Genomic DNA, 27,441 nt, shown 5'->3' on the forward strand with positions numbered 1-27,441 from the left:
ACTTGAAAACAGACTGCGACCCCTGACCCGTCAGCGCTTTTAAACGACTTCTTAATGTGGGTGTTTGGGTGTGTGTTGTTTCCTGTGGGCCCACTTCAAACTTTATTCCTCCACATAAAAACACAACAGAGGCTGGATGATGCACTGTAGAAATATGCTAGAAAAGCTGTCTGGGAATCCTAATCATCAGAAACAGAGTTATGCTGGATTCACACTGAAAGCGCCACAGGCGTCACAGGCGTCCGGCTGCCATTCATTGTCTATGAAAGCGCTGCGAGAGGCGTCAGAGGCCACGGAGGCGTTGGAGGCGTCCAGAGAGTCAATTTGAAGTTGAAAAATCTCAACTTTATCCAAATGAGTAGCGGCGACGCCGAGGCAGCGTCCAATCACAGACCGGGATTCCCTAAGCGAGAAACCTCAATGCAGATTGTACTTTCATGTTCACACAAACGTACACTCATTCACATGAATACATGAGCAGAGCTGTGCACTAACACACTTATTTTATCAGGAAATAATATATTTCATCCAGCAAACTGACATTTCTGCTGATTTTACTGCAGTTTTTACCTGAACTTCTCATGTGAAACAATAACTGATGGTTGAGGAGCTGGATGGTCCCAACGATTTTATTTACTACATTGATCCAACGCAAAATAAATAAAACCGTGCTCATTAATCACAAAACACAGTTTAAACATCATGAACAAATCCGCTGGGACCTGGTGTGTCAGTGATCACCGCAGACAGACTGCAGCTTCACCGGGACCAACGATGATGGTTGATGTTGATCCAGGACCAACCTGGTTAATGATCAAACTCACTCTTATCTACGCAGAAATAACTCTGAAATATAAAGAAGGCTTCCCAACGTGTGATCCATGGTGGAACTGAAGATGTGCATCTGTGTAGACTATACGCACTTTGTTCCCTCCAGTTCTGCAGCTTTAAGCCCCGCCCACTGCAGGCGTCCACCAACTTTAGACTTTCATGTGATTCTACCAAGCAGCACGATGCAGGCGTCGATCCAGGACCAACCTGGTTAAGGATCAACAAACTCACTCTTATCTACGCAGAAATAACGCTGAAATATAAAGAAGCTTCCCAAAGTGTGATCAATGTTGAAATAGGAAACTGAAGACGTGCAGCTATATATAGATATGTGTAGACTATATACACTTTGTTCCCTCCAGTTCTGCAGCTTTAGCCCCGCCCACTGCAGGCGTCCACAGACTTTGGCAAGCAGCGCTGCAGGATTTTTGACGCTTTCAGTGTGATCCAGCATTAGATGATGTGGATGTAGAACTGCTGTCAGTGCAACCCCCTTACACGACATGCACGTCCAGACCGAGTCCCCTGTGACCACTAGGGGGCCTCCAAGAGTTAAAATAGTTCTAGTTTTTGTAGTACTTTGTTGTTGCAATTCAAATTGTTGTTGCACATTTCTGTTGCAGTAGAGGAAGTAGGAAGTAGATAACGTGTTTACAGTAAATGGTTTATAAATGATCTATTGGATTATTTTGTTTCTTTTAGTAGGCCTACACTGTAGATGACACTCAGTATCACACTTAGTACTATATCACTTTAAATATTAAGTGTAAATCAACCCCAGGCTGCTCTTGTAGCTGAATTTGCTCCATTTCAGATTAAAAACCATAGCTGGTAAAAACCTGCCAGGCTGACAGTAGGATGATGAAACAACTCTGCTGCAACTGTGCAGCTCTCTGACCTTTGACCTGTTGCTTCTCTGTGTGGCCAGTAGGGGCAGTTGCTGATTTTGATCAATATTAATTGAAATATTTTTCTGCAAATGTGTTAATCTGTTGTAGCTTCCGTCTTAATTACTGTGGATTACAATCTAACTACAACAAAAAGTTCTTCCATCTAGTTTTACACGTGTATTTGTAATAACAGGGAAGAACAGGAAATAAGTTTATAGTGGGTGTGTGAATGATCAATAATCAGTATTATTGGCAGTAATAGAGGGCCCCAAGATCTAATTTAGCTTAGGGCCTGCATCAGGGTCACCACATGGTAAAGAAGGGTGCTCTGCTCTCCTGCTGACCGAGGCAATCCCTGCTGACCCGCCTGGCCCCGGCGTGCCGGCGTTTGCCCAGATGCAGCGTTGCCACGGCCGATCGCTGGCCCCGCGGGCCGTCCTGCGGCCAGCTGTCCCTGCCGAGCCCACACACAGTCTGTCTGAGAGAGTGTCTGGGTAACCGGAGCAGGCCGGCAGCTGAGTCATCCCCGGCTAGCTGTCACTCCCGCTCGTCTGCTCACTCGCTCATCTGCTCGTCTGATACGTCTACAAACCAACCTCCTTCTAATATTTCTGCGTTTTCCCACTTTCTCCCATCCCTGTGTGCTAAGCTCACTGGGGGCTGCCTAATTCTGGAAATCACAGAATCAGAGTTTGTTTTAATCCCAATAATGATGTCACAATTCCAACCTAATCCTAAATAAAGATTATACCATATAATAGTAATGTCCTGTTCTGAACACATTTCTGCTTGTATTTAGTGATGATCTCTATGGAGCTCTTGATATTAAGGAACTCAATTGCATATTTGATTACCGTTTTATCTTATTAGGGCCCGAGCACTGACAGTGCAAAGGCCCTATTGTATCTGTAGGAGATGTCAGGTTTTTTTTTCCTCGTTTTTATTTTTCTTCCGACGAAATGAGGGCCTTTTTTCCCCTAAACGTGCCCCAAAAGTCACCAAATTTTGCACGCAAGCCAGGCCTGGTGATAAATGTGATATTTAATGGTTTGCATTAATGGGCGTGGCCTAACGGCTCAACAGCGCCCCCTAGAAAACTTTGTGCCTCAAGCCCCACAATACGGTTTGACGTACATTCACAAAAATCGGTACACACCTGTATCATGTCGCAACTTAAAGAAAAGTCTCTTCGCCATTGGCCGAAACCGAACAGGAAGTCGGCCATTTTGAATTAATCGTGTAATTTTGGCGCAATCTATGCCATTTCTTCGGCAGTTAATACGGCCCGAACTAGGGCTGTTCGATTTTGTCCAAAAATAAAATCTCGATTTTTTTCTCTCAAAATCCGATTTTCGATTTACGATTACGATTATTTTGTGAATTGACAAAAGGCAAAGAAATGATTTCAAATATGCTGTTTTTTTATTGAAAATTTGCCCCATTGGGCTTTAAGTGCAAACTTTGCTCTTATTAAACAAAAAATTAATGAATAAAGTGCAAAACTCTGTAAAATAAGTTGAAAAAAAGTTTTAAAAAATATAATAAAATATAAAGTTTTATCTCTGAAAAAAAAAAAATCAGCAAATCAGCACTTGCAAACATACAGTAAGTTATATTTCCAATTAAATAAAACAAGACATTTTCTAATTAAACTAAACTGGGTCTTTGCATGCTAAATAATAATCAACCCATGAAGGAGGTAGAGGTGTGTAATGTCACTCATTACATTTGCTATTCACATTTGCACGTTTTTTGCAAGGAACACGAGCCGGTCTACCGCATCTGGTTTGAGGGATGCCCGGTGGCTTTTACAACGCCCCCTCCTACACTAAAGAGCCTCTCCAATGGGGCACTTGTCGCAGGTATTGAGAGGTATTTCCATCAATCATTAATATGGTATCGATCATTAATATGTGTGCAGACAAGGGAAAAAAAAAATAAAAAAAAATAAAAAAAAAAATAAATAAATAAAAAAAAAAAAAAAGTGAAAAATCGATTTTACGATTTTCACGTTTTAACATCGTTCTAATTACATAATTGCGATTACGATTTAAAATCGATTAATCGAACAGCCCTAGCCCGAACCGTAACGTGCACCCAGGTGTGTTATACATCAGAATGTGCGTCTCCATCCTGCGACAACACGCATTACTTTTCTCTTTCAAAAGCGTTACCACCCTTCATCTGATTGGTCCATATTTGATAGTTCCTACTTTCTGCCATAACTTTTGAATGGTTTGACATAGAGAGTCGTGGGTGGTTTCATCCACTAAATTTCCAGGCCTGAAGAATCTACATCAAGTCATACAAGCTTCCACTGCAGCCTGAACGTGCACAAGGGTGCGAGGGCCCGTTCATCGCTGCTTGCAGCTTTCATTTTTGATTGTAATTTGAAACAGAGTCCTGTGTGTCAATGAGACTGTTTGAGAACAAACTAGCATTCAGCATCACTGGGCCGGCGCCCCAGACTGGAAGCTGAGCCGGTACAGGACCAGCGGGCCGTGGCACCGTGGCTGCGCTGGTCAGTTCCAGGACAGGAAGGTGTCCGTCTCCAGCTCTGGCTGGGACTGAAGCTGGCAGCTTAAAGGCCGCCGTCATGGTGGATTCACACTGAGAGCGTCAAAAATGGCCCGACGCCTGCATCGCTAATTGGTAGAATCACATGAAAGTCTAAAGTTGGTGGATGCCTGCAGTGGGCGGGGCTTAAAGCTGCAGAACTGGAGGGAACAAAGTGCGTATAGTCTACACATATCTATATAGATGCACATCTTCAGTTTCACCATGGATCACACGTTGGGAAGCCTTCTTTATATTTCAGAGTTATTTCCGTGTAGATAAGAGTGAGTTTGATCATTAACCAGGAAAACCAGGTCGGTCCTGGATCAACATCAACCATCATCGTTGTCCCGGTGAAGCTGCAGTCTGTCTGCGGTGAACACTGACACACCGGGTCAGAGTGGATTTGGTCATATTTAAACTGTGTTTTGTGATTAATAAGCAAGTTTTTTAATTATTTTGCGTTGGATCAATGTAGCAAATAAAATGGTTGGGACCATCCAGCTCCTCAACCATCAGATACTGTTTCACATGAGCAGTTTAGGTATAAAAACGGCAATCAAATCAGCAAAAATGCCAGTTTGCAGGATGAAATATATTAATTCCTGATAAAATAAGTTTGTTAGTGCACAGCTCTGCTCATGTATTCATGTGAATGAGTGTACGTTTGTGTGAACATGAAAGTACAATCTGCATTGAGGCTTCTTGCTTCAGGAATCCCGGTCTGTGATTGGACGCTGCCTCAGCGTCTACGCTGCTCATTTGGATAAAGTTGAGATTTTTCAACTTCAAATTGACTCTCTGGACGCCTCCAACGCCTCCGTGGCCTCTGACGCCTCTCGCAGCGCTTTCATAGACAATGAATGGCAGCCGGACGCCTGTGACGCCTGTGGCGCTTTCAGTGTGAATCCAGGGTAGAGTGCTTCAGAGCGATCCACCTCCCTGAGAAACCAGTGTTTAAAAAGGACAAACATGTCCATCAGGCAGTGATGGGAGCAACACTGGTGGTGCCGCCCCGACTCCCAGCAGCTGTCTCATGGTTCCTACCACGTCCAGAGCCCCAGACGTGTGACGTTCCTGCAGAGCAGGGCCAGGCAGGGCCAGGCAGGCTGCTCTAGGACACGGCCTGGACTACGTGCTGAGCAGCAGCTCCCTGCACCGCGCTCACGCTCCAGCACTGGGCTGGGATGTGGGATAGCAGCGATCTTGCAGCTCCCCTTGGTCCTGCAGCTGAATGACACTTCAGAGGATCCAACATGGCAGCTGGTGTCCAGCGGTGGCTCACACTGGAAGTCATTCAAGAGCTGCCGCACTTCAACTTACATAACAGTTCTCCCGGTTTAATATCACACTTATCTACGATGACGCTGAAGCGATGGCCCTTTTTAAAATGTATGTTTCTAATTAGATTGAATTTAAAGTTGCATGAAGCTGATTCTTGTTATTGTGGACATGCTGGTGGTGTTATGAGGTGGCGTCACAATCAGGAGGCCACACAATCTCTCTTCCTTCACTCTTTTCTTCTTAGGATATCTTCACCACTTCCCTTAAAGCCATTTTCTGTTAAATTACCTTCGTTCTCTAGGAGCAACCCAGGTCATACCGGTTCCTGATGTCTGAGTACAGATATCTTTTCAACACCCCATCTTTTCACTGATCTGGTATACGCAGGTGTGTATAGAGGGAATGTGCATGACGTCACAGATGCAACTTCACAGCAGGTTACGCCCACTGAGTGTCAGAAAGACTGAGTGTCAGAAAGACTGAGTGTCAGAAAGACTGAGTGGCAGAAAGACTGAGTGGCAGAAAGACTGAGTGTCAGAAAGACTGAGTGGCAGCGTAGACTTTCAGTTTGAGCAACTGGAAAACATCTAAAATGGGAAAGAGCTGTTGTGCGATCGACTGTACTCATAGATTTAGCAAGAAATCAGAGTTATCGTTTTACAGACTGCTGAAAAATAAGCTTAAGAGAGACAAATGGATCGCTGCAATTCTCAGAAACAACTGGATTCCAGGTACCGAAACGTGGATTTGCGGTTCCCATTTTGTATCAGGTAATGTTGGATTTTTGGGTATCAATTCCATTCAATTTTATTTGTATAGCGTCTAATACAATAAATGTTGTCTCTAGGCGCTAGGCGTATCTAACGTTAAACGGTCAAATCATAAAGTTCGGTGTCCTCATCACTTTAATTTCTACAACAAATCCTCGTCAAGACCTTTGTAAGCCTTCAAGCTTTGCTTCGTGTATTTCCCCGGCGTAGAAATTAAGTACATATAAATATCAGGAAACTGGATTGGTGTCCAAATATTAATGTCCATGGACCACTGGTTCTTGGTAACTGTACCAAATATTAATGTCCATGGACCACTGGTTCTTGGTAACTGTACCAAATATTAATGTCCATGGACCACTGGTTCTTGGGGTAACTGTACCAAATATTAATGTCCATGGACCACTGGTTCTTGGTAACTGTACCAAATATTAATGTCCATGGACCACTGGTTCTTGGTAACTGTACCAAATATTAATGTCCATGGACCACTGGTTCTTGGTAACTGTACCAAATATTAATGTCCATGGACCACTGGTTCTTGGTAACTGTACCAAATATTAATGTCCATGAACCACTGGTTCTTGGGGTAACTGTACCAAATATTAATGTCCATGGACCACTGGTTCTTGGTAACTGTACCAAATATTAATGTCCATGAACCACTGGTTCTTGGTAACTGTACCAAATATTAATGTCCATGGACCACTGGTTCTTGGTAACTGTACCAAATATTAATGTCCATGGACCACTGGTTCTTGGTAACTGTACCAAATATTAATGTCCATGAACCACTGGTTCTTGGGGTAACTGTACCAAATATTAATGTCCATGGACCACTGGTTCTTGGTAACTGTACCAAATATTAATGTCCATGGACCACTGGTTCTTGGTAACTGTACCAAATATTAATGTCCATGGACCACTGGTTCTTGGTAACTGTACCAAATATTAATGTCCATGGACCACTGGTTCTTGGTAACTGTACCAAATATTAATGTCCATGGACCACTGGTTCTTGGTAACTGTACCAAATATTAATGTCCATGGACCACTGGTTCTTGGTAACTGTACCAAATATTAATGTCCATGGACCACTGGTTCTTGGGGTAACTGTACGGGTCACTGTCAAGTCCAACTGACTTTAATTTAAGCTGATAATCAGCTGTTATCTCGTCTTCTCCACTAGTTGATGTTTTGCCACTCAGTGCCAGTAAGGGGTTGTGGTCCAGTGGGAAAGTGACGTCAATGCAGACCCTCTATACTCAGGTGTGTATAGCTGAGACGACGGCCTCATCACAGCTCTGCTGGCGGTACCAGCTCCCTCTCACCTGCTCTGGTGTCGTCGTTGTCCAGCAGGGGGATGTAGTCCGTCTTTCCGACCGTTTCCTTGACCTGGTCGTCGAAGGTTTCCGCCTCCAGCTGAGCCACGAAGTCTCTCTCCACTCGCTCCTCCTGGCCCGGCTGGGGGACGCAGTCCGTCAGCGCGTCGCTCAGACTCAGATCCAACTCCGCCATGGCTGCAGACACAGAGTCACACATGTCAGGAAGGGAGCAAGTAAATGTCACCGTGATGAGTCACAAAAAGCACAGCTGTGCACATGAATCAGGGAAATAAAGGCTCTCAAACTCCCCTGTTGTCCTGCCAATAGGAATCACAATAATCATTTCTGTTGAGCACAAGCTTTAACCTTGGAGTCCTCTGAGAGTATGAGTGTGTTTACATGGGAAGTTTAATTCTTCTTTATTCAGAATTTAAATTAAATCCAATTTAAAATGATTAAAAATGACCATGTAAACACCTAATTCCGAATGAAAATGGCCGTTCCGAATTAAACTTTATTCCGAATTAAGTGGCTGGTTTATTCCGATTTGAAATCCCAATAGAATAATTCCATGATCATGTATACACTCATTCCACTTTAAATTAATTCCGGTCTTGACATCAAACATTATCATAAATCATAAAACATTATGCAACATTAAACTAGTCCCGGAAGATCTATTCGACAAACTAAAACAAAACCTGACCTCAGTCAGTCCTGGAACATCCAGTCATAAAGTTTCAAACAAAACCTGACCTCACTAGTCAGACTCCTCATCTGAGTCGCAATTCTGATACTGAACATGTTCTCACCAACTGGCAGCTGTCAAGAACTTAGAATAACCGATACAGATCAAGTTTGATCTGAGAAGAGCGTAAGTTAAACTAACACCTGAAACTGTTTCTAATTACTGCTCCTGCTTAAGTGTTCACTGCTGAGAGCTGTTCAATGACAGAGGTCAAACATGTCAGAGTCATAATACCAATGTCATAATGCCAATATACAGAGTTTTGTCACACTGATGTTACATCTGCATTTTAAAAATCAAGCTGAATGAACATTATTAGATTAACAAGGCAGAGAGAGGGGGAGCGGTTTAGAGGTGAAGGGCTAAATCACTTCAACCCTTTCATTTCTCACAATAAAATAAAACAAACACATTGTATACTTGTGTCCAGAAAACATGTTTAAAATTCCTTTGACTTTAGGAGTAAAGAGTGATGCCGTGGTTGGTTAGAGGGTTTGCAGAGTTATGACCCACCATGGTCAGAAGACCACACCCCCCGTATCCAAACTACAACACTACATTACCCACAATGCAGTGCACACTAGCGTAACAACGGGCACCATCTCCATGGCAACGGTGGTCCGAGCCCGGTGCATCTTTACATGACCAGTGAAAGAGACGTTGCAGACGCAGCGTCAGCGAGCCGTCAGATGATGATCCTCTTATGATTATCTGCAGGAATTTTACACATCGTCTCCCAAAGAGTCCGATTGGTAAAAATCTAACCTTTCTGTGACAATTCTGTCCACCTGTGCTGAGAAAACAAGTCTGAACATCTGCCTCGTCAACTTCACATTTGAAACGTCATGTGGAGTTAAAGCATCCGTCCAGTGTGAGAAAATATCTGCAAGTCCTTGACAATCAAACAAAGTGATCAGGAAAGACCAAGAAGACCCAACAGCCCCAAACGACCCCAGTCACTGCTGCTCCTTCAGGGGGAGGATTTACCTGCAACAGGTAGAAACACTGATAATGGACGACATTGTTGGAGATTTACAGACTGAGTAAAGTTGAAAAGCCACTAGGACAATACATGATTGTATAGTGAACAGTTTTAGGATAGGGGGGGCGTTTCATTTGTACTTCTTACCTAAAAATATTGAAATGAACTGAATTTGAACTAGTTCAAAATGAAAATGGTGAACTATGAACGTGAACTGTTCATTTTTAAACTACAGGACTGTCTCAGAAAATTAAAATATTGTGATTTTCTGTAATGCAATTAGAAAAACAAAAATGTCATACATTCTGGATTCATTACAAATCAACTGAAATATTGCAAGCCTTTTATTATTTTAATATTGCTGATCATGGCTTACAGCTTAAGAAAACTCAAATAACCTATCTCAAAAAATTTGAATATTCTGGGAATCTTAATCTTAAACTGTAAGCCATAATCAGCAATACTAAAATAATAAAAGGCTTGCAATATTTCAGTTGATTGGTAATGAATCCAGAATGTATGAAATTTTTGTTTTTTCAATTGCATTACAGAAAATAAAAGAACTGTATCACAATATCCTAATTTTCTGAGACAGTCCTGTATGTGAACTGAACTTTGAACTAGTTCATGAGAAGTATGAACTTGCACAACACTGCTGAAAGCCAACGGTGTGTCCACCATCTTCCAGCTGAAGCCCTGCAGACCTCCATCTAATCAAAGCAAATCTGCTTATCATGGTCACGCCCAGACTGCAATGCCGCTTCCAGCCACCGGGGGGCAGAACCTGACCTGGGATTAGTGAGGAGAGGATGACTTGCAGCAACGTGAGAGCAGTCTGCACATAAATATGGGCACGCGTTCAAGCCGTCAGCAGCTCATCTGGGAGGTCATCTGACCAATGACCGGAGTTATGTTGTGTCATCTTCCAGCTCTAATGCCAGATTACCCTCAGAGCCAGTGTTCCTGTGCTGCTGTCCACATTTCTGTTCCTGTGAGGTGACCAGCTCCCGCTGTGCCACTCACACAGCTGTTTTATCTACTGGTTTCTTTACGCCCACATCTTCACGCTGTGGTAGGGGCTGCCAACTCCCTGAAAAATAAATAATGGACACTTCATCAACCTGATTGCCTTCACCTTTCCTGGCGTGGAGAATTTTTTTTGCCCCTTATTTTGTGAGTGAAACGATTTTTTTAACTATTCTACTCGAACCTGAATTGAATTACAAGACTGTCTCAGAAAATTAGAATATTGTGATTTTCTTAAGAAAATCAAATATCCTATCTCAAAAAATTTGAATATTCTAGGAATCTTAATCTTAAACTGTAAGCCATAATCAGCAATATTAAAATAATAAAAGGCTTGCAATATTTCAGTTGATTTGTAATGAATCCAGAATGTATGATATTTTTGTTTTTGTAATTGCATTACATTACAGAAAATAAAGAACTTTATCACAATATTCTAATTTTCTGAGACAGTCCTGTAGATGCATATTTTTGAATGCCATGAACACATGGAAAACAAATTATTATTCAGCAATTCACTTTAATACAAAATAACAAAATGAACTGAATAAAATAAGTATCTTTCTTAAACAGAAACCTGTCCTGCTTAACTTAAAATTGTATAAATGAATAAAAACAATAGAAAGAAAGCAGAACATCCATTCTGTAATTGTGCACATTTTTAGTGCGATAACAAAAGTGCAAACAGAAAGTCTGTAGAAAACTTGTAAACATATTTGTGTCTCAAAGGCCATGACTGTAGGATACAGTTGTAATAAAACTGAATAAAATAACTGCCATCCATTTTCCATTGGCATTTTATGACTCTCACAGTAATATGGGGCAAAGTGCGTCCCTTTTCAGCTCAATAAGGAAGCGTACTTCAGTTTATAAATACGGGACGATTCCGCTTTTCAAGGGACGGTTGGCAACCCTATGCTGTGGTCCTCCTAATCTGTTTCCTTATAAAGTGCAAGTGACACATCCACGTCAAAAACATATTCATGTACAAAGAAAACGACCTGAAAAGAAAGGAATTAATTTTTGACTAAATGAGTCAAAACACAAATACAACTCTCTGCCCCCATCTGCTGGAGTTTCCATTCCCGTACTACCGGGACAGAGGAGCTGGTTGGGGGTTGCTGGTTCACCGTCCCACAGCTGCATGGCACACACCAGCTCACCTGGCACTAGTTTCATCAACGTGTGTCCAAATATAAGCAGAAAAAGAAAAAGGAGTGTGCATCCTCGCTCTCTGTGCAACGTCTGGGCGTATTTCCTGGACAAGTATCATATCAAAGTACCCAAATGCAGGTGGATAAAACATGATGGTGCAGTTTTTGCAGAGCCATCATCACCTCATTCACCACGCACAGTGCTCATCTTCCAATGGGGGGGTGCGTTTTGCGCGAGGGGACACATTTGCTCAGCAACGCATACTGTATGCGTAATAGATGTGCATATGCGCTACCATGAGGAAGAGGAAAGAAAAGAGATCTGAATGGTTTGAGTAATCTGGCTGTGAAATGATTGGCAGCACCTGAAATCTGACCAATCAGAAGGGTGCGGGTGCAGGCTCTTGCAGAGATTTCAACTTTTCATCCAAAAGACATCACAAATCAGGAGCAAGAGAGGAAAAAAGGCAAAACACGAGGAAACACGTGCTTCACTTGAAGGTGGGGATGTTGTTGAAATAAAACCTCGTAGCACAAACACCTGAGCTGCTACTCAGATAGGAATTTGTCTCCAGTCTCTGTCTGGACTGGAGATTTTTGTTTTTCCAGCGGCCCTGATTAACATTTATTGAACGCCTTGTTAACGCCCTATGCATTCACCTCTGTCTAAAAAGAGTGGTAGAATGACCAGTTGGTTGTATATAAGCTACAAACTTTAGCCAATATATAATAAATATGCTGTAGTTTTGTATCAATTTATATTGTTAAGAAGTTTGACTGTTTTTAATGAGATAAAGGTGCGTCTGTAAAAGGCAAGTGCCTGTTTAGCTCTGATTTCAGACCTGCTGGACCTGCTTTCAGTTTTTTGTGGCAGGTTGAGGTGGTGGACGTAACTTTCTTTTGATGAGTAATAGATGGCTATTTGTGACTTGTTTATTTCAGTTTTAAGTTTTTTTATTTAATATTTATTATTTCAGTTTGAATTTATTTTTAAATTTCATTTGACTCATACAGTCAAACTACTTTATCTACCGTACATGTGTTATTATTGGCGGGTTGTCAAGTTAGATGGCCTGTTGAGATACGGTCATTTTGTACCAATACATTTGGGATGGGGAGAGGTTTTAGGGCAGAAATGCAACCCAACTATCAAACTGAACATGCAGTGGTAGCTAAGACCTAACAAATGTCTTGTTTACCAGGACTAAGCAGCTGCAGTCACCAGGAACAGGCTGCGTGTTAGTGGGAGTAAAAGCAGCAGAGGCCAGGGTGTGTCCCAGGAAGACGGCTGCCTCCACCACAAAGCATGCTGGTCAGAAACACTGCTTCCATATTTAACCCTCCACGGCTGGGAGTCGCTGCCGGGACCTGCTCGCCCAGCTCTGTGAGCCGTCCAGAGGACGGCGGGATGGGACGCAGAGCAGGTTCATGTCCATCACAGCCAGAGGTCCCACATGGACACAACAGCAGAGAGTTTTCATTGGCCCGGGTTTCACAGTGGAGTGGGTTTGGATCCCGGGATGAAAAAGGTCAGAAACATGTTTCTTACCCCGGTGAGGTGCTAAGTAGACCTGTGCTAAATCGATTCTCATTTTAATTCATAAAAATCGATTCGTATGTCTAAAGATCAATGTTTTTCATAATTACATTTTCGCCCAGTGAACTTTAATCCCAGTAGTCACGTCATGCGCTGTGGAGCTGTTGCAATTTCTTTCTTTTTTTGCACTTTAAATGGATATTTAAGGCATATTTGAGTTATTTATGTCTTAGTTATTTCATACAAATAACTTTCAGTATTTTTTTGTTTATGTCCTAAAAAGGAATGTTTTGTTGGACACCAGAATAACTACTGCCATGTTTTTGCCTTTGAATATGTTTAAAAGTATGAAAACATTAAAGTTTTCAGTTATAATTGCATAAATTGTCTATATTTCATTACTTTATATACTTTCTTGGGGTTAAATTTGCATCAAAAATGCTAAAAACCAAATTCTCAAATTAAAAACTGAAAAAGAAGGAATGTGTTAAAAAATAAAAGCGATTTCATCCGTCTCTGTTTCCTCCCTGGATCTGTTTGATAATTCTGCCCCACACGATGTTTCTGAAAGCAGTTCTATCAGCATTCTGGGAGCTGATTGGTCCTTACAGCATCATTAGCTGCAATACTTGCTGTTGAATCTCAATATAATACTAGTATTAATATGTTGCATAACTACACAGTCATATAATTCATGCAACAGCTCAAAAAAAAGTTTTAATAACACTAACTCAAAGATATATCGAATCAAATCTTGATAATCGATTCTGAATCTTAAGAATCGGAATCGAATCGATTCTTGACATTTGAATGGATCCCCAGCTCTAGTGCTGAGCTGGAAGTTGAGCTGCTTCTCCGGCTGTTCACAACTTTAATGAGGTCACTAGGAAACGATCAGAGGGAAGGGAATCCACGGGAAAGGGATTTCTCTTGAGGGCGTTTGTGTGGATGAGAGTTGCCGTGTGCTCGTTGGTGAAGCTGAGCAACCATAGGATTTATGAAGCAGCTAAATCATTCTAATAACTGCAGGGATGCAGAATATAAAAGTATTAAAAGGTTATAGGATCTGGAAGACAATAGTAGTTCAAATACTGCGTCAGCTCAGCCACATCCCTGCATTCTTATTCACATAAAAACTAAAACTTCCAGTGAAAAACAATAAAGCAAGAAAAGAAAAAAGAAAAAATAACCAGATAGATAGATATTTTATTACTCCCGAGGGAATCAATACCAATATATAACAATACACCATCCATGTTTGAGACTATTAAATCAGTGGGATAGTAACATTCATGTCAACAGCTGTTCACTGAATAAGCCGAGAGTAAAACTGATGTCTGGATTCAGAACTAGAGGAAAGACCGTCATCAATGAACTGACACGCAAAAGTTAGAAATGAAAGTGCTATTTCTTGCTAATGTCTGAATGTGCATTTAAGATAACACTCTTTTTACAGTAACGTGATATAAAAGAGGAAGGATGTATGATGACTTTTGAACATACAGATTTAAGGAAATAGTACTTGTATATTTCTGGCTTCTTTCATTCACTCGCTCAAAAAGAATGTAAAAGCTGATTTTGTAGAGCTTTGGTTTCACGAGAACATATTTACTTCAAACAGCACATCTTTACATTTGATCAAGTTTGACCCAGTTTGCATTAAAAGTCTGCAAAGCTAGACTTCAAGGCTGCCAAGGCAAGGCAAGGTGAGGCGAGGCAAGGCAAGGCAAGACGAGAAGAGGCGAAGCGAGGCGAGGAACGGCGAGGGAAGGCAAGACGAGGTGAGGCAAAGCAAGGCGAGGCGAAGAGAGGGGAGGCAAGGCAAGGCAAAGCAAGGAGGAGAGGCAAGGCAAGGCTAGGCAAAGATAGGCTAGGCAAGGCAAGCAGAGGCGAGGCGAAGAGAGAGGAGGAGAGGCAAGGCAAGGCAAAGCTAGGGGAGACAAGCAGAGGCGAGGCAAGGTGAAAAGAGGGGAGGAAAGGCGAGGCAAGGCAAGGAGGAGATGCAAGGCAAGGCAAAGATAGGCGAGGCAAGCAGAGGCGAGGCAAGGCGAAAAGAGGGGAGGAGAGGCGAGGCAAGGCAAGGAGGAGATGCAAGGCAAGGCAAAGATAGGCGAGGCAAGGCAAGCAGAGGCGAGGCAAGGCAAGCAGAGGCGAGCCAAGGCGAAGAGAGGGGAGGAAGGCAAGGCGAGGCAAGGCAAGAAGAGGCGAGGAAAGGCAAGGCGAGAAGAGGCGAGGCAAGGAGAGGCAAGGCGAGGAGCAGCAAGGCAAGGCAAAGCAGGGCAAACCTATTTATGGAGCACATTTCAGCAACATGCAGTTCGGGGTGCTTCACTCAATAAATAAGTGAAGAGTGCATTGGAGAAATTAAAGTCAGTGCAGCAGCAGAATAAAGAAAAGTTAAGTTAGACTTAAATTACCATTGTTTGAAGTTAAATTCAGAACAGTTTAAATAATTCAGCTGTAAACAGATTAGTTTCAATCTACATTCAAAGGAACTGAGGGTTTCAGGGTTCCTGCAGGTTTCTGGAAGTTTGTTCCAGATCTGTGGAGCATAGAAGCTGAATGCTGCTTCTCCATGTCTGGTTCTGGGGAAACAGAGCAGACCTGAACCAGGAGACCTGGGAGGTCTGGATTGTTGCTATGACAACAAGTCTCTGATGTATTTAGGTCCTAAACCATTGAGGGATTTATTAACTAAGATCATTATTCTAAAGTGGATTGTCTGAGGTCCGGGGAGCCGGTGTGAGGACCTCAGCACTGGAGTGATGTGGTCCACTTAATTGAAAAAGGGCAACTGGTGACCAAACTCATGCCGGTCTGATTCCTGCAGCTGTGGGTTTGAAACCAGATACATGCCAGCTGCTGGTGTATCTGCAAATCCCTGAACTGGTGTGCTGAGCACTGCAGGTTAGCAGTGACTGCTCTAGGCAGCTACACCATCTCAGAAATGAAAAGGCCAACCCCTCTTCTTAGAAGATGGTACATATTTTGACATAAAAAGGTGGGGCATTGATTCAGTGTGGAATCATTCCCAGAATTATTTTTGGATCTGGGTGGCTCTAAAAGACAACACAAAAAATCAGGAGCGGCAGCTTTGAACAAGACCAAACAACAGCACAGATTTGGTGTCAATATTTGCCTGAAGTCAGCCACAGCAGCTCTATCAGAGGGCTGGCACAGCTCTTGCTGTTCAAGGACATGTGGTTATACAGCAACTGCAAGGCAGTTCAACATGGACACATATGTGGACCTGATTATAGGAGATCGGACAGACAAGCTTGCACGAAGGTAATGAGTGTAGGATATATGCAGGGCCGGATCTAGAAAATGATGACTACGGTGCATCTCAGATCAGAGGGGGTGCACATGCCTGGCACGTTATTCAACACTAAATTATGCATTTTCCCATAATTTCAAGCGGAATGATACTAGCAAAACAAGAATATTTACAGTGTATTTCAAATGCTTTATTGCAGCAATATTGCTGCAGAACAAAGAAAATGCTACATTTAGTCTGGGCTACCTCCCCCATCAGACAATCTAGCAACAGAAAATAAAACATCGCAACAAAAATAAATATAACAATAAATATACAGGACTGTCTCAGAAAATTAGAATATTGTGATAAAGTCCTTTATTTTCTGTAATGCAAAAATGTCATACATTCTGGATTCATTACAAACCAACTGAAATATTGCAAGCCTTTTATTATTTTAATATTGCTGATCATGGCTTACAGCTTAAGAAAACTCAAAATTTGAATATTCTGGGAATGTATGACATTTTTTTTTTTTTTTTTTTTTTTTTTTTTTAAATTGCATTACAGAAAATAAAAAGGACTTTATCACAATATTCCAATTTTCTGAGACAGTCCTGTAAACTTGCTTACGTTGTTGTGCTTGAACCACTTCTGAATATCCATCGTTAGTTTGTGTTAACGGAGCGGCAGAGAGCAGCGTCTTGCTGGTGCAGGAAACTGCTGGAAGCAGATCAGTGACGGACACTGGCTGATTTATGGTTCCGCGTTGCACCAACGCAGAGTTTATGGCGTAGGATACGTGGGGACGCAAACGTACGATGCGCGTCGCTGCGTACTCTACGCCGTCGATTTAACGCAGAACCATAAATCAGGCTTAACGCGCGCCCATTTGTCAGTTTTCTTTTCAACTTAACATGCAAACACATAAACTGAGGGTGCAATGCTTATGCACCCTGATAGAACCGGGCCTGGATATACGCACGCACGCACGCACGCACGCACGCACGCACGCACGCACGCACGCACGCACGCACGCACGCACGCACGCACGCACGCACGCACGCACGCACGCACGCACGCACGCACGCACGCACGCACGCACGCACGCACGCACGCACGCACGCACGCGCGATACCCGTCTCCACCCTGTAACTCACATCTGCACATAGACCGAGCTGTCAAACTATGTTCCTGCCTAAACAGCAACGATTATCAGATTATGCAGCTAAAAACAAACTCACAGCAGCATAACTCAGTATATGAAATAAGATAATTTAGTAAGAAGCTTGATTTATTTTTAAATCATACACATGATAAAATGTAAAATACTTGACAAATACCTTCTTTGATTAGTTGTATGTGTGCACACGAAGGTGTCCCCGTGTCCATCTACCGCTGCGCTAATCTGTCAGAGATGCTATCACCCACATTCTTCACAGGCCATTCACTTTGTTTCACTGAAGCCTCACAAACACAGCAGTTTCAGCGTGCCCACCACCACCCCCACCCCACTGCTGGTTTCATGTAGGAATCCTGGGAGCTCTTTAAACTGAGAAACTACTGCTGGGAAAACCTGTATCTGGGCTCGCTCCACTAACAGTTTAGCATTAAACTTCAGGCATTTTATTCAAATCACCTTGATACACAGGCCAACTGTGGGAGATCACCCGTAAGCTGTTGGCAGTTTCCCAGAATGCATTTGTGCAGTACTGCTGTTCCAGGTGAGCAGGGAAAATCAGCAATACAAGCAATCAAATTTCTCCAAAACACCAACTTTTTCTTAAAGAAAACATTGAAAACAATAGCATACTTCTATTTATCAATGTGTAGATTCAAAATGCAGATCAGGGTTTGAGAGTTGAGTTATAATCAAGCACAGTTGTCATTTGAAAGCAAAACAACATATCAGTGTGCATATTCTCAGACACACCCAGTGTGACACTCACACTGTCTCCCACACACACACAAGCACAGATGTTTGTGCTCTAAAAAAAAGAAATGGTGGTATGTCCTCCATCAGGCTCTGCGACAACGCTGAGCACTCAGATGCTGATGACGGAGACAGAAAGTCCCACTGTTTGGTGGCGAGTCACTGCATACAGGAACGAGGCCAGCGGTCCTGAAGTGGTGGAACAGACCATAAACTGTTTCAAGACATTCACAGGTGCAGTTCAGTGATCCTGCGTCACTGAAACTTGGGTCTTTTGGTGATGATATTGTGGAGATTTTGCGATCAGATTAAGGGAGCTTTCAGACCTGTGGCCCGTTTATTTTGTTCCGATTCAGGGGCTAAATCGATACAGTCGTTTGGTTTTTCGTTTGTGGTGTTTGTGTTCACAAGGCAACCGTCTGTAGCGGTTCAAAGCTGTTAAATGCCATGCGCGAACCAACTGTTCTCTCATTGGTCAGAAATGAATGTGGAAGGAGTTTCCTCTTCCGTACCCCGGGAAAAACAACAATGGTTATGAGTGAGTTGTGTCGGTTGCTGTGTCGATTACGTTTTCACTGCAAACGCATCGCTCCAGGTCTGGAATGGAAGCGAGCCGAGAACACCTCTCCTAGGCGATCTTGGCTCGCCCGCATCCGAGCGCAATTGCTGTGTTCACATATACCAAACAAACCAATCTTTGGGGTGGAAACGCTCCCCGTTTCGAAACAACTGCTCCAAACGGGACAGGTGTGAAAGAACCCTAAAGGCTGAGTTATGGTTCTGCGTCAAAAGGACGCCGTGCCTACGGCGTGTGGTACGCGTCGACGCATACCACACGCCGTCACTGACGCCGTCGCTGACCTGCACTTCCCAAAAATTGTAACTACGCGTCGAGGCGACGCAGACCAAACGCAGACGAGAGGGCTGTGATTGGTTCGCTTGGTAGCAACGCATTTACGGTTTGAAGCAGTTGTGAACTTTCAGCGCTCTTTTCTTCATGTATATGTGATTTCTTTTTGTTTTTATTTTTTGCACAATAGTTGTCCTTATCTCTTTGATTCACTGTGACCGGAAAAGTCGGATAAACCATTCAGGAAAAGATCGCGAACTAGCGGTCGCGGGGGGTACTGCACCGCAGAGAAATGGAGTGACGGAGAAGTCCGAAGGGTTCACGACGGCGTAGGCATGGCGTCGATTTGACGCAGAACCATAATTCAGGCTTAAGTCTCCACACCACACACAGCTGGATTTAAGGATTACTGGTTCTGGTCAGTAGAACATTAAACATGACGATAATAGGTCACCATAACAACCCTGAGGGAAGAAATGGCATTCATCTGAGGTAATGGCCAAAGTCAACCTTGAAGGTGCATTACAGCTCTGCAAAAAAAAGAAAAGGCCTCTGCTCGAGGGAAAGAGGATTAATCAATTCATTATTGACTAGTCTAGTCTGATGACACAACTTGTGAACCCAGTTGACAGCAGTTCTGGCTGTACGGCATCTTTCCCTGCAACATCCTTTACATGTTCCACTGCGGCTTTTATTACAGTTTAGACTCTGCTTGTTGAAACCGATTCAGATACTGTTTTTCTTAAAGGCTCTCTGCTGGTAAATCAACTATTTAATGTCCGTTAGGATGATCAGCCATAACACCAACGTTCTCTACACACGTGTGCAGCTGATTAAGATTTCCAAGCCCCAAACAATGTCCAGAAAAAGACAAGTTCCAGAGTGTGAGAGATCAGTGGCACATAAAATGGAAAAGCTAGGAGCACCAATGAAGGTAAACTGTGGCAGTCGAGAATTAAATACTATGCCTTTCCATTAGCGGGGGTTCAGGGTAGTTTTTCCGGTGCTGGATCGTTGACGCGAGTCTCCATTACCAGGAACGACGCTACAAAAGAGGCCATCAGGAACCTGTACTGTCGTGGGAGAGGACCTCTGATTGTCTACACCAACTAACTGATGAGGCTCTCTGCAGATCGTTTAGCTTCTCACGAGAACACAAATCATTTGGATCAGAAACATTTTGATCCCATTACATTTTATGAAGATGGAGATTACAGGAAACAAAACGATAGATGGACCAACGAGTTCAATTCAATTCAATTTATATAGCGTCTAATACAACAAAAGTTGGCTCTAGACACTTTCCAGAGACCCATACCCAGAACATGACCCCCGAGTCAGTTCAGGCAACCCATCACGTCGTCAGCAGTGTTACAGTATGGGGTAAATCCACAAAGAATAGATTGCGCCCGCAAATAGCGCTGTGAATTGCGCCGCATTTGCGCCCGCAATTTGCCCCGCCTTAAGGTCCTATTCACAAAAGATTTTGCTCTAATGATATACCGGCGCAAACACGCCCATAAAGTTTTGGAGCTGAGTGCAATTTGCCCTTGTCTGAGTAAGTGAGTGGAGCTGTTTCCAGTGTTCTCCATATTTCAGCACACAGATTGGTACATAATGAAAACTGCAGAAATAAAAAAATAAAGCGAGTGAAAATAAAACGCTGTGAGGCGCAAGGGCGCAATTTCTACTGGGAACAGGGGGGACATGCCCCCCCACTTTTCAAACTCATGCTTTTGTCTCCCCCCCCCCGTTTTTTTTTTTTACAGTTTAAGAACTAACGGTAGGCTCAGCCTGTAAATCCTCAAGACACTGTGCGAAGAGCCCCGTTCCCTCTCCTCCCTCCTCCCTCCTCCCTCAGTGCTGTTCAAGGCTGATTTATGGTTCCGCGTTAAATCGACGCAGAGCATACGGCTAAGGTTACGCGGCGACGCGCACCGTACAGTACATTTTAGATTTATATGTTTATATGGTGGAATTGTTTGTAATAAAGCAGCCTCTGTATGGATGAATCCTGAGCTCCGTCCTGTTATTTTTATTTTTAAATCCGAGATAAGTCCACAACCCCACTTGATCTGACTGTGTACAGTCATGTCTGACTGTAGATTTCACCCTTAATATCATTCAGTATCACACAGGCTTGAATGATATTGAAGAGAGAGAGAAACAGAGACAGAGGGGGAGTGAGGAGTGAGTTTGCGCGCAGTTAATACACGCTTCGAAAAGACGGTATTTGCTCCACTATTTTTGGGTGTGACAAATAGCGCTGGCCTTTGTGAATTAAACGGTTTTTGCAATGAGGCTTATTTGCATAGAAAGGGGGCAATTTTGCACCGAATGTATGAATATTACCTAATTTACATGCATGCAAATGGCACAGGAGCACCATGACGCTATTTGCTTGGCAGCGCAGTTTGTGGTGCAATTCGCCCTTTGCGGGTGCTTTGTGAATTAGACGCTCTCTTTTTGTGTAATTTGCACCGGTTTAGCGGCCGCAAAAGCCGCGCAATCCTTTTGTGGATTTACCCCTATGTGTACAGCGGTGATGGTGTGTTTGCCCTGCTCCAGATACTTCAGTAAATGAATCACTTGACGACGGTGGTGCTGGTGGGGGGTTTTGTCCACCGATCAAACGTGTGAGCTGGATACAGGGGTTCTTCAGTCATCGCTCGACCGACACCGACTTTGCTCCAGATGTTTCGGTAAATGAATCTCCTGACCACATGCGCGTGCGCGCTCCAAGTTTGTAACTGGCTGCTACAGCTCATCCCTGTCGCCACGTAGCGCAGGATGACAGCCAGCCGCTCTGCTGCGATCTCAGACTCGCCGTGTGTGGCTTGGAGCTGAATTACCGGGACAATCCCATCTAACAAGTTGTCAAACAAAACGGAGGACATGCATAAATATCGCAGCTGTTTCTCATCATCAGTTGCTGCATCGGCAAGACGAACGAGCTCTCCAGTCTCCCGACGGCTCTGATTGGATGACCCGACAAACCTTTTGCGATGGCGCAGTTTTCTTTATCACAAATCACAAGAAAAGCAAAGCAGTGATCTCCTCTTCATCCCGTGTTGCTGTCTTGTTTATTTATCTTTATTCCACCAGCTGGTTTATTATACTACTACCATTTTCTAACTCTGGCTCTGCATACTGCCCCAAATCGGTCACCACCGGTATAACGCGCTGTCCTCGCGTGCTATGCGAGCGAGGTTGCCGTTGGTTGTGAACGCGAACAACGTGAACGCAGGCTCAAACAGCAAGTATTAGTGATGCACCGAATGTTCGGTAACCAAAATTGTTCGGCCGAAAATAGCAAAAAAACACTTTGGTGGAATAAGTGGGGAAAAAAACGAACAACAGCGTGGAGTGAGGAGCGGGCAGTGTTAAACGCAGCAAACATGTCAGCATGTCAGATCATTACTTGGATGTGGGGAAAAAGCAGAGGACACGAGAAATGATCCAGGCTGAGTTGGATTTGGGAAACCGCTTGGTGATGGAGACGATCACGGGACGCACAGCGCAGGAGATCGGGGAGAGAGCGCAGAGAAAAGGGCCCGTACTACAGATGCGGTGCGCAAACCCTCACTGTCTGTTATGACGAGATCCTCCAGGAATCATCAGCCCCGCCCCACCGTGACCCGATTAACTGGGTTTGAACGGGAGAAAATGAAAAAGGATTATGAGAGAAAATACAATAAGTACAGTAAAACAAATTGTGACTGGCGGGTATTTCACTGCACATTTATTTGATTTATGCAATGGTAAAAATTGGCAAAAATAAATCAAAAACTGCGAAAAACCATTGTTCGATATTATTCGGTATTTTTTTTAATGAAATTTACCAAATTTACTGACATGGGAAAATTGATGTCGGGAATGACGGTAACAGTAAATTTTCAGTTTATCGCCCAGGCCTACTAGCAAGCACACATTTTCCTACTTTTTGTGCCAAGTTTCTATACAGTATTTCCCTATTGTCAGTTCCAGAGAAAAAGAAATAACAGACATGTCACTGTGAAGGAGCACGTCTCCACTCTGGTCAGTCAGTTGTTGGCTGTTGATTTCCGTCCATGTTCTGTGCTGATGCAGCTTCCCCAACACCACATTCATGGTGATCTCTGGAAATCAGCACAGGCCACTAGCTGATGTACTTCCAGCCTCAAGCTTGATCCTTTTTGAAAAAGATTACTTTCAATCTATACTTCAACAATATAATTTCCCCTTAGGTATTATTACAGTATTAGTCGCTTCAATTTATTTCATTTTAATATTTCATCACTCTAGGACTATTATGCACAAAGCCTGTACAACAGATAATCAAAGATTGTTGCTTTGAGATTTCAGACAGAAGCTTGTCTGCAGAGCTTAGCTGAGTCACACCGAGGACACTCCAGCTGATGTCAGACACTGACATCGCTGACCGACCGACCAAAAATAGGGGGCTAGCAAACGCACTCATTATGTGTTCATGTGAGTCGAGGCCTCTGCACACAAATCAGAACACAGACATGCACTCATCCACTCAAAAACAAAAATATTAAATTTCCACCTCACCATCATCAGTTCATGCTTTTCCGACTGCAACACCATCACACCAACAGTTAGACGAACCTGAACAGTTTGATAAAAATAGGGCTGCAGCTATCGAATATTTTAGTAATCGAGTATTCTATTGAAAATTCCAGCGATTAATCGAGTAATCAGATAAAACACATTTTTGTTTAGTTAATTATAAATAAACATAATATGTTGGATGTTAATTGACATCACTAAGACTAAATTATATAATACAGTAGGTTCATGGCTGTGCATTTAAAAACCCTGAACTTACACCAGTCGACCAAATTCACTGATTCACTCAAAAAACTAAGGATCTTACCAAGAAATTTTCTTATTTCTAACCTAAAAATGCCATTACACCTGATAACACACATCACTTAAAAGGTTAGGTGTTTGTCCCACGTGTTTCAATTGACCTTTCATTTGTGTCAAGCAAATTTTAAGTTCTAGTTAAGTTTTAAGTTAAAGTATAAGATTTTGAGTTTTGGCAGTGTTCAAAATAAACTTCTGATCCTGCTGTATTGGAGAACATTAGGCTCCAGCGCTGCTTGTTTTATCCATGAATGACTACAGAGCTAAAATTGAAAACTACCCAGTTAACTTTATTACGTTTTTATTTTTCTGACATTTTCTGCCTTTTCTTTTAGTTAAAACTGTAGCGGGAACAGATGTTTAGAGGAACCTATGTATGTACCGAGTTAGAGGGGGAACATATAGGAGAGCGGACCAGAAGAATATAGCGTGGATTGAAAATAAAAGTTAAGCACTGAGCTACATGTGTCTCCGTCTGGGCCATTGTAGACTGACTGAGCACATAGATATATGTAATATATAGATATATATCTATGCCTGAGCATGGCATGTTACTAAAACCAAACATATCCGCCGCCTCTTTCTTCTTCCTTTACGTGCACGGCGTCAGCGCGTTGTGCTGCATTAGTAGTCCGGGCGAAATACTCTGCTTTGAACTGGCAAAATTAAACGATTCCTCGAGGCAGAGAAAATTCCTCTCTCTAAAATGTCAGCTGTGATTATGGAGATGGTTTACAGTATTATTATTATGATTGTTATTATTAATATTAATAATCATAATAACCAGAACAATAATGATAACAGTATACTTATTTTTATTATTTTAGGTTGTCTTAGTAGAATAGAGGACATGCACGTGGCCCTAACCGTATGGACAATGACATTTGAAAAGAAAACTCTTGTGCACAATAGCGCACACATCATACATCATGAATGGTAGAAGCCCACATGAATAATCAAGTGCCATGTGGTTATTATGTGAGGAGTTCCCCATGTATCTGCCAAAAGTTTTCCCTGAGTGAGCGAGCTGTCATGGGTTTGCATGTGGAAACTACACACACAGCAGATTTGTGATCAAATGCATCAACCAGCCAATAAAAGGAAAAAACTATGGATCAGTATCAGTAACTGTGTATTATTTGTCACATTCCTGTCACCTTTACTGAGACACTCCTTTATGTCTGAAAAGAAGGCTATGCTTGTGTGACATAGAAATGCTAATTCTTAGAGCTGGTACATGCTGACTCTTAAAACCAGTTCTTTGTCTTTATCAAACTAACTGAACCACTAAAAATCGCTGTCTTCTCATGCAACCAATCAATACATTTTTATTTGTATAGCACTTTTAAAAACAACCACTGTTGTGGTTTACAGTTCAAATCAAATGAAAAAATGGACTACAACAAGAATCATAAGACACAGAGACTTAGAACGATAAAAACATTCCAGTAAAAATCCAATGATAAAGAAATAAAAGTATTACATAAAGTATGACATAAATAAATAAATACATTCTGAACAAGTTGCAAATGACACAGTAAAGTTTGGTTGAATAAAGGGGTAGAATAAAGGGCATCACAATAATCAAGCTGGGAAGTGATGAAAGCATGTACAGCTTTCTCAAGGTCCCCACGGCTCAAGAACGGCTTGTTTTTTTTGCCAGAAGCTCAACCTGATGACAGAGTTGATCTGTTTGTCAAATGCATTGTCAAAAGCCACGCCCAGATTTCTGACTACTAGGGCTGAACAATTTTTGAAAATAATCTGATTGCGATTTTTTTCCTCAATATTGCGATTGCGATTTAATATGCGATTATTTTTTCAAGGTCCTGTTCTCATGTATTTTTCAAATACACAAGCAATAGATCTGTCTGTTTTATAATAAACAATGTCAGATTTATTTAAAGCACAGATTACAACAATAAAGAAAACAAATCTGTGGCTTTACCTCTTTAACACGTCTACACACATCTGTACACACGAGTGTTATGGGTCGTTCTCTCTGAACCCAATCACACGACACCAAACCGGGTTAAACTTTAGCCAAAATGAGGCGTAGTTTAATAGAAAAACACAGAAAAACTCCCACAGGGAACAAAAAAACCTTCCTCACAAATAACTCAAAAACCACAGGGAGGAAAAAAACCACCAGCAAAATAACAAACAAACCAACAAAGCTCAGAGTTAACAAAACGAACCAGCAATGAACAACTGGCAGCCCCGCTGTTTAACCTCTCCTCCTGATCAGCTGACGACATGCAGGTTCAGGCTCACAGCGCGACTCAAGGCTGATTTATGGTTCCGTGTTACACCAACGCAGAGCTTACGCCGTAGGGTACGCGGCGACGCGGACCGTACGGCGTAAGCTCTGCGTCGATTTAACGCGGAACCATAAATCAGCCTTCAGAGCACGACTCCACTGTCCGCCGGCGCGTGCAGCTCCTTGCCACGCCGACTCCGCGCTCATATATTTAATAAATTTATAAAGCCCATATATTTATAAAGCCCCGCCTGGCTGAGTCCTAACGCTGAGGCCGGTAGATTTAGGTTACGCGGCACTGTTTACTTTTTTCCCTGCCGGCTCTGCTCTTCCCGCTCTGCTCACTCGCACATTACGTGACCAGATCACGTGACTAGTCAAATCGCAGCCTTTGCGGTTAGAAAATCTTTGTTTTATCACATTGCGATATTATCACAAATGCAATTAATCGTTCAGCCCTACTGACTACCTGGCTGAAGCGAGGGGCCAGGGCATCAAGACCTGGGATAGATGAGGAACCTGTGCTAACAGGGGGCTTGGAAGCAGCAAATACACAACATTCAGTTTTACTCTCATTTACAGAGAGGAAGTTTTGAGACAACCAGATGTCAATGGCATCTCGGCATCTGTGGGATGGATTCTAGGGTATTTGATGAAGTTGGCTTGATTGGCAGATAGATTTGCACATCATCTGCATATAGGTGAAAAGAGACATTATGGTGGGAAATGATTGACCCTAATGGCAATGACAGGGTGAGCACAATTCTCTAAGACCTTGGATAAAAATTTATCTAAAATTGGAGAGGACTGTAGGATGGAGATTAGACTTTTTTTTAACTGAGGCTTCACCACAGCTTCCTTAAAAACAGTTGGGACAGATCCTGAACCAAGACAGCTGTTCACCAATGAGAGGCAAAAGTGGCCTACTGTGTGGAAAACCTGTTAAAGTAGACGAGATGGACTAGTGTCCAGTGGACAGGACCACTTCAGAAGAGTATGATAGGGACATTGGCTCAAACACATTAAACACAGCAGTAGGTGCAAGAGAACAAAGCCACTCTATCAATCAGTGCGGTTACATGCACATCTAAATCAAGCTATTGGCAACAGTCTAGCTAAAGATTGAACTGGAGGTTCAGAGAAATCCAAGTATACATGCGTGAGAAG

The 27,441-nt window shown here is 42.7% G+C and overlaps 1 protein-coding gene across 7 annotated transcripts in view; it reads right to left on the reverse strand.

Moving 5' to 3' along the window:
• Window positions 1-27,441, reverse strand: part of LOC133423701 (microtubule-associated protein 4) — a 153,010-nt gene that overhangs the window by 108,374 nt on the left and 17,195 nt on the right. For all 7 annotated transcript variants that reach the window (XM_061713996.1, XM_061713994.1, XM_061713997.1 and 4 more), the window contains exon 2: window positions 7,663-7,851. In XM_061713996.1, the coding sequence (XP_061569980.1) occupies window positions 7,663-7,849 (187 nt within the window). In that variant the 5' untranslated portion in view covers window positions 7,850-7,851. The remainder of the gene's footprint in view (window positions 1-7,662; window positions 7,852-27,441) is intronic.

The sequence above is a fragment of the Cololabis saira genome, chromosome 22, assembly GCF_033807715.1.
Source record: "Cololabis saira isolate AMF1-May2022 chromosome 22, fColSai1.1, whole genome shotgun sequence".
Lineage (NCBI taxonomy): Eukaryota > Metazoa > Chordata > Actinopteri > Beloniformes > Belonidae > Cololabis > Cololabis saira.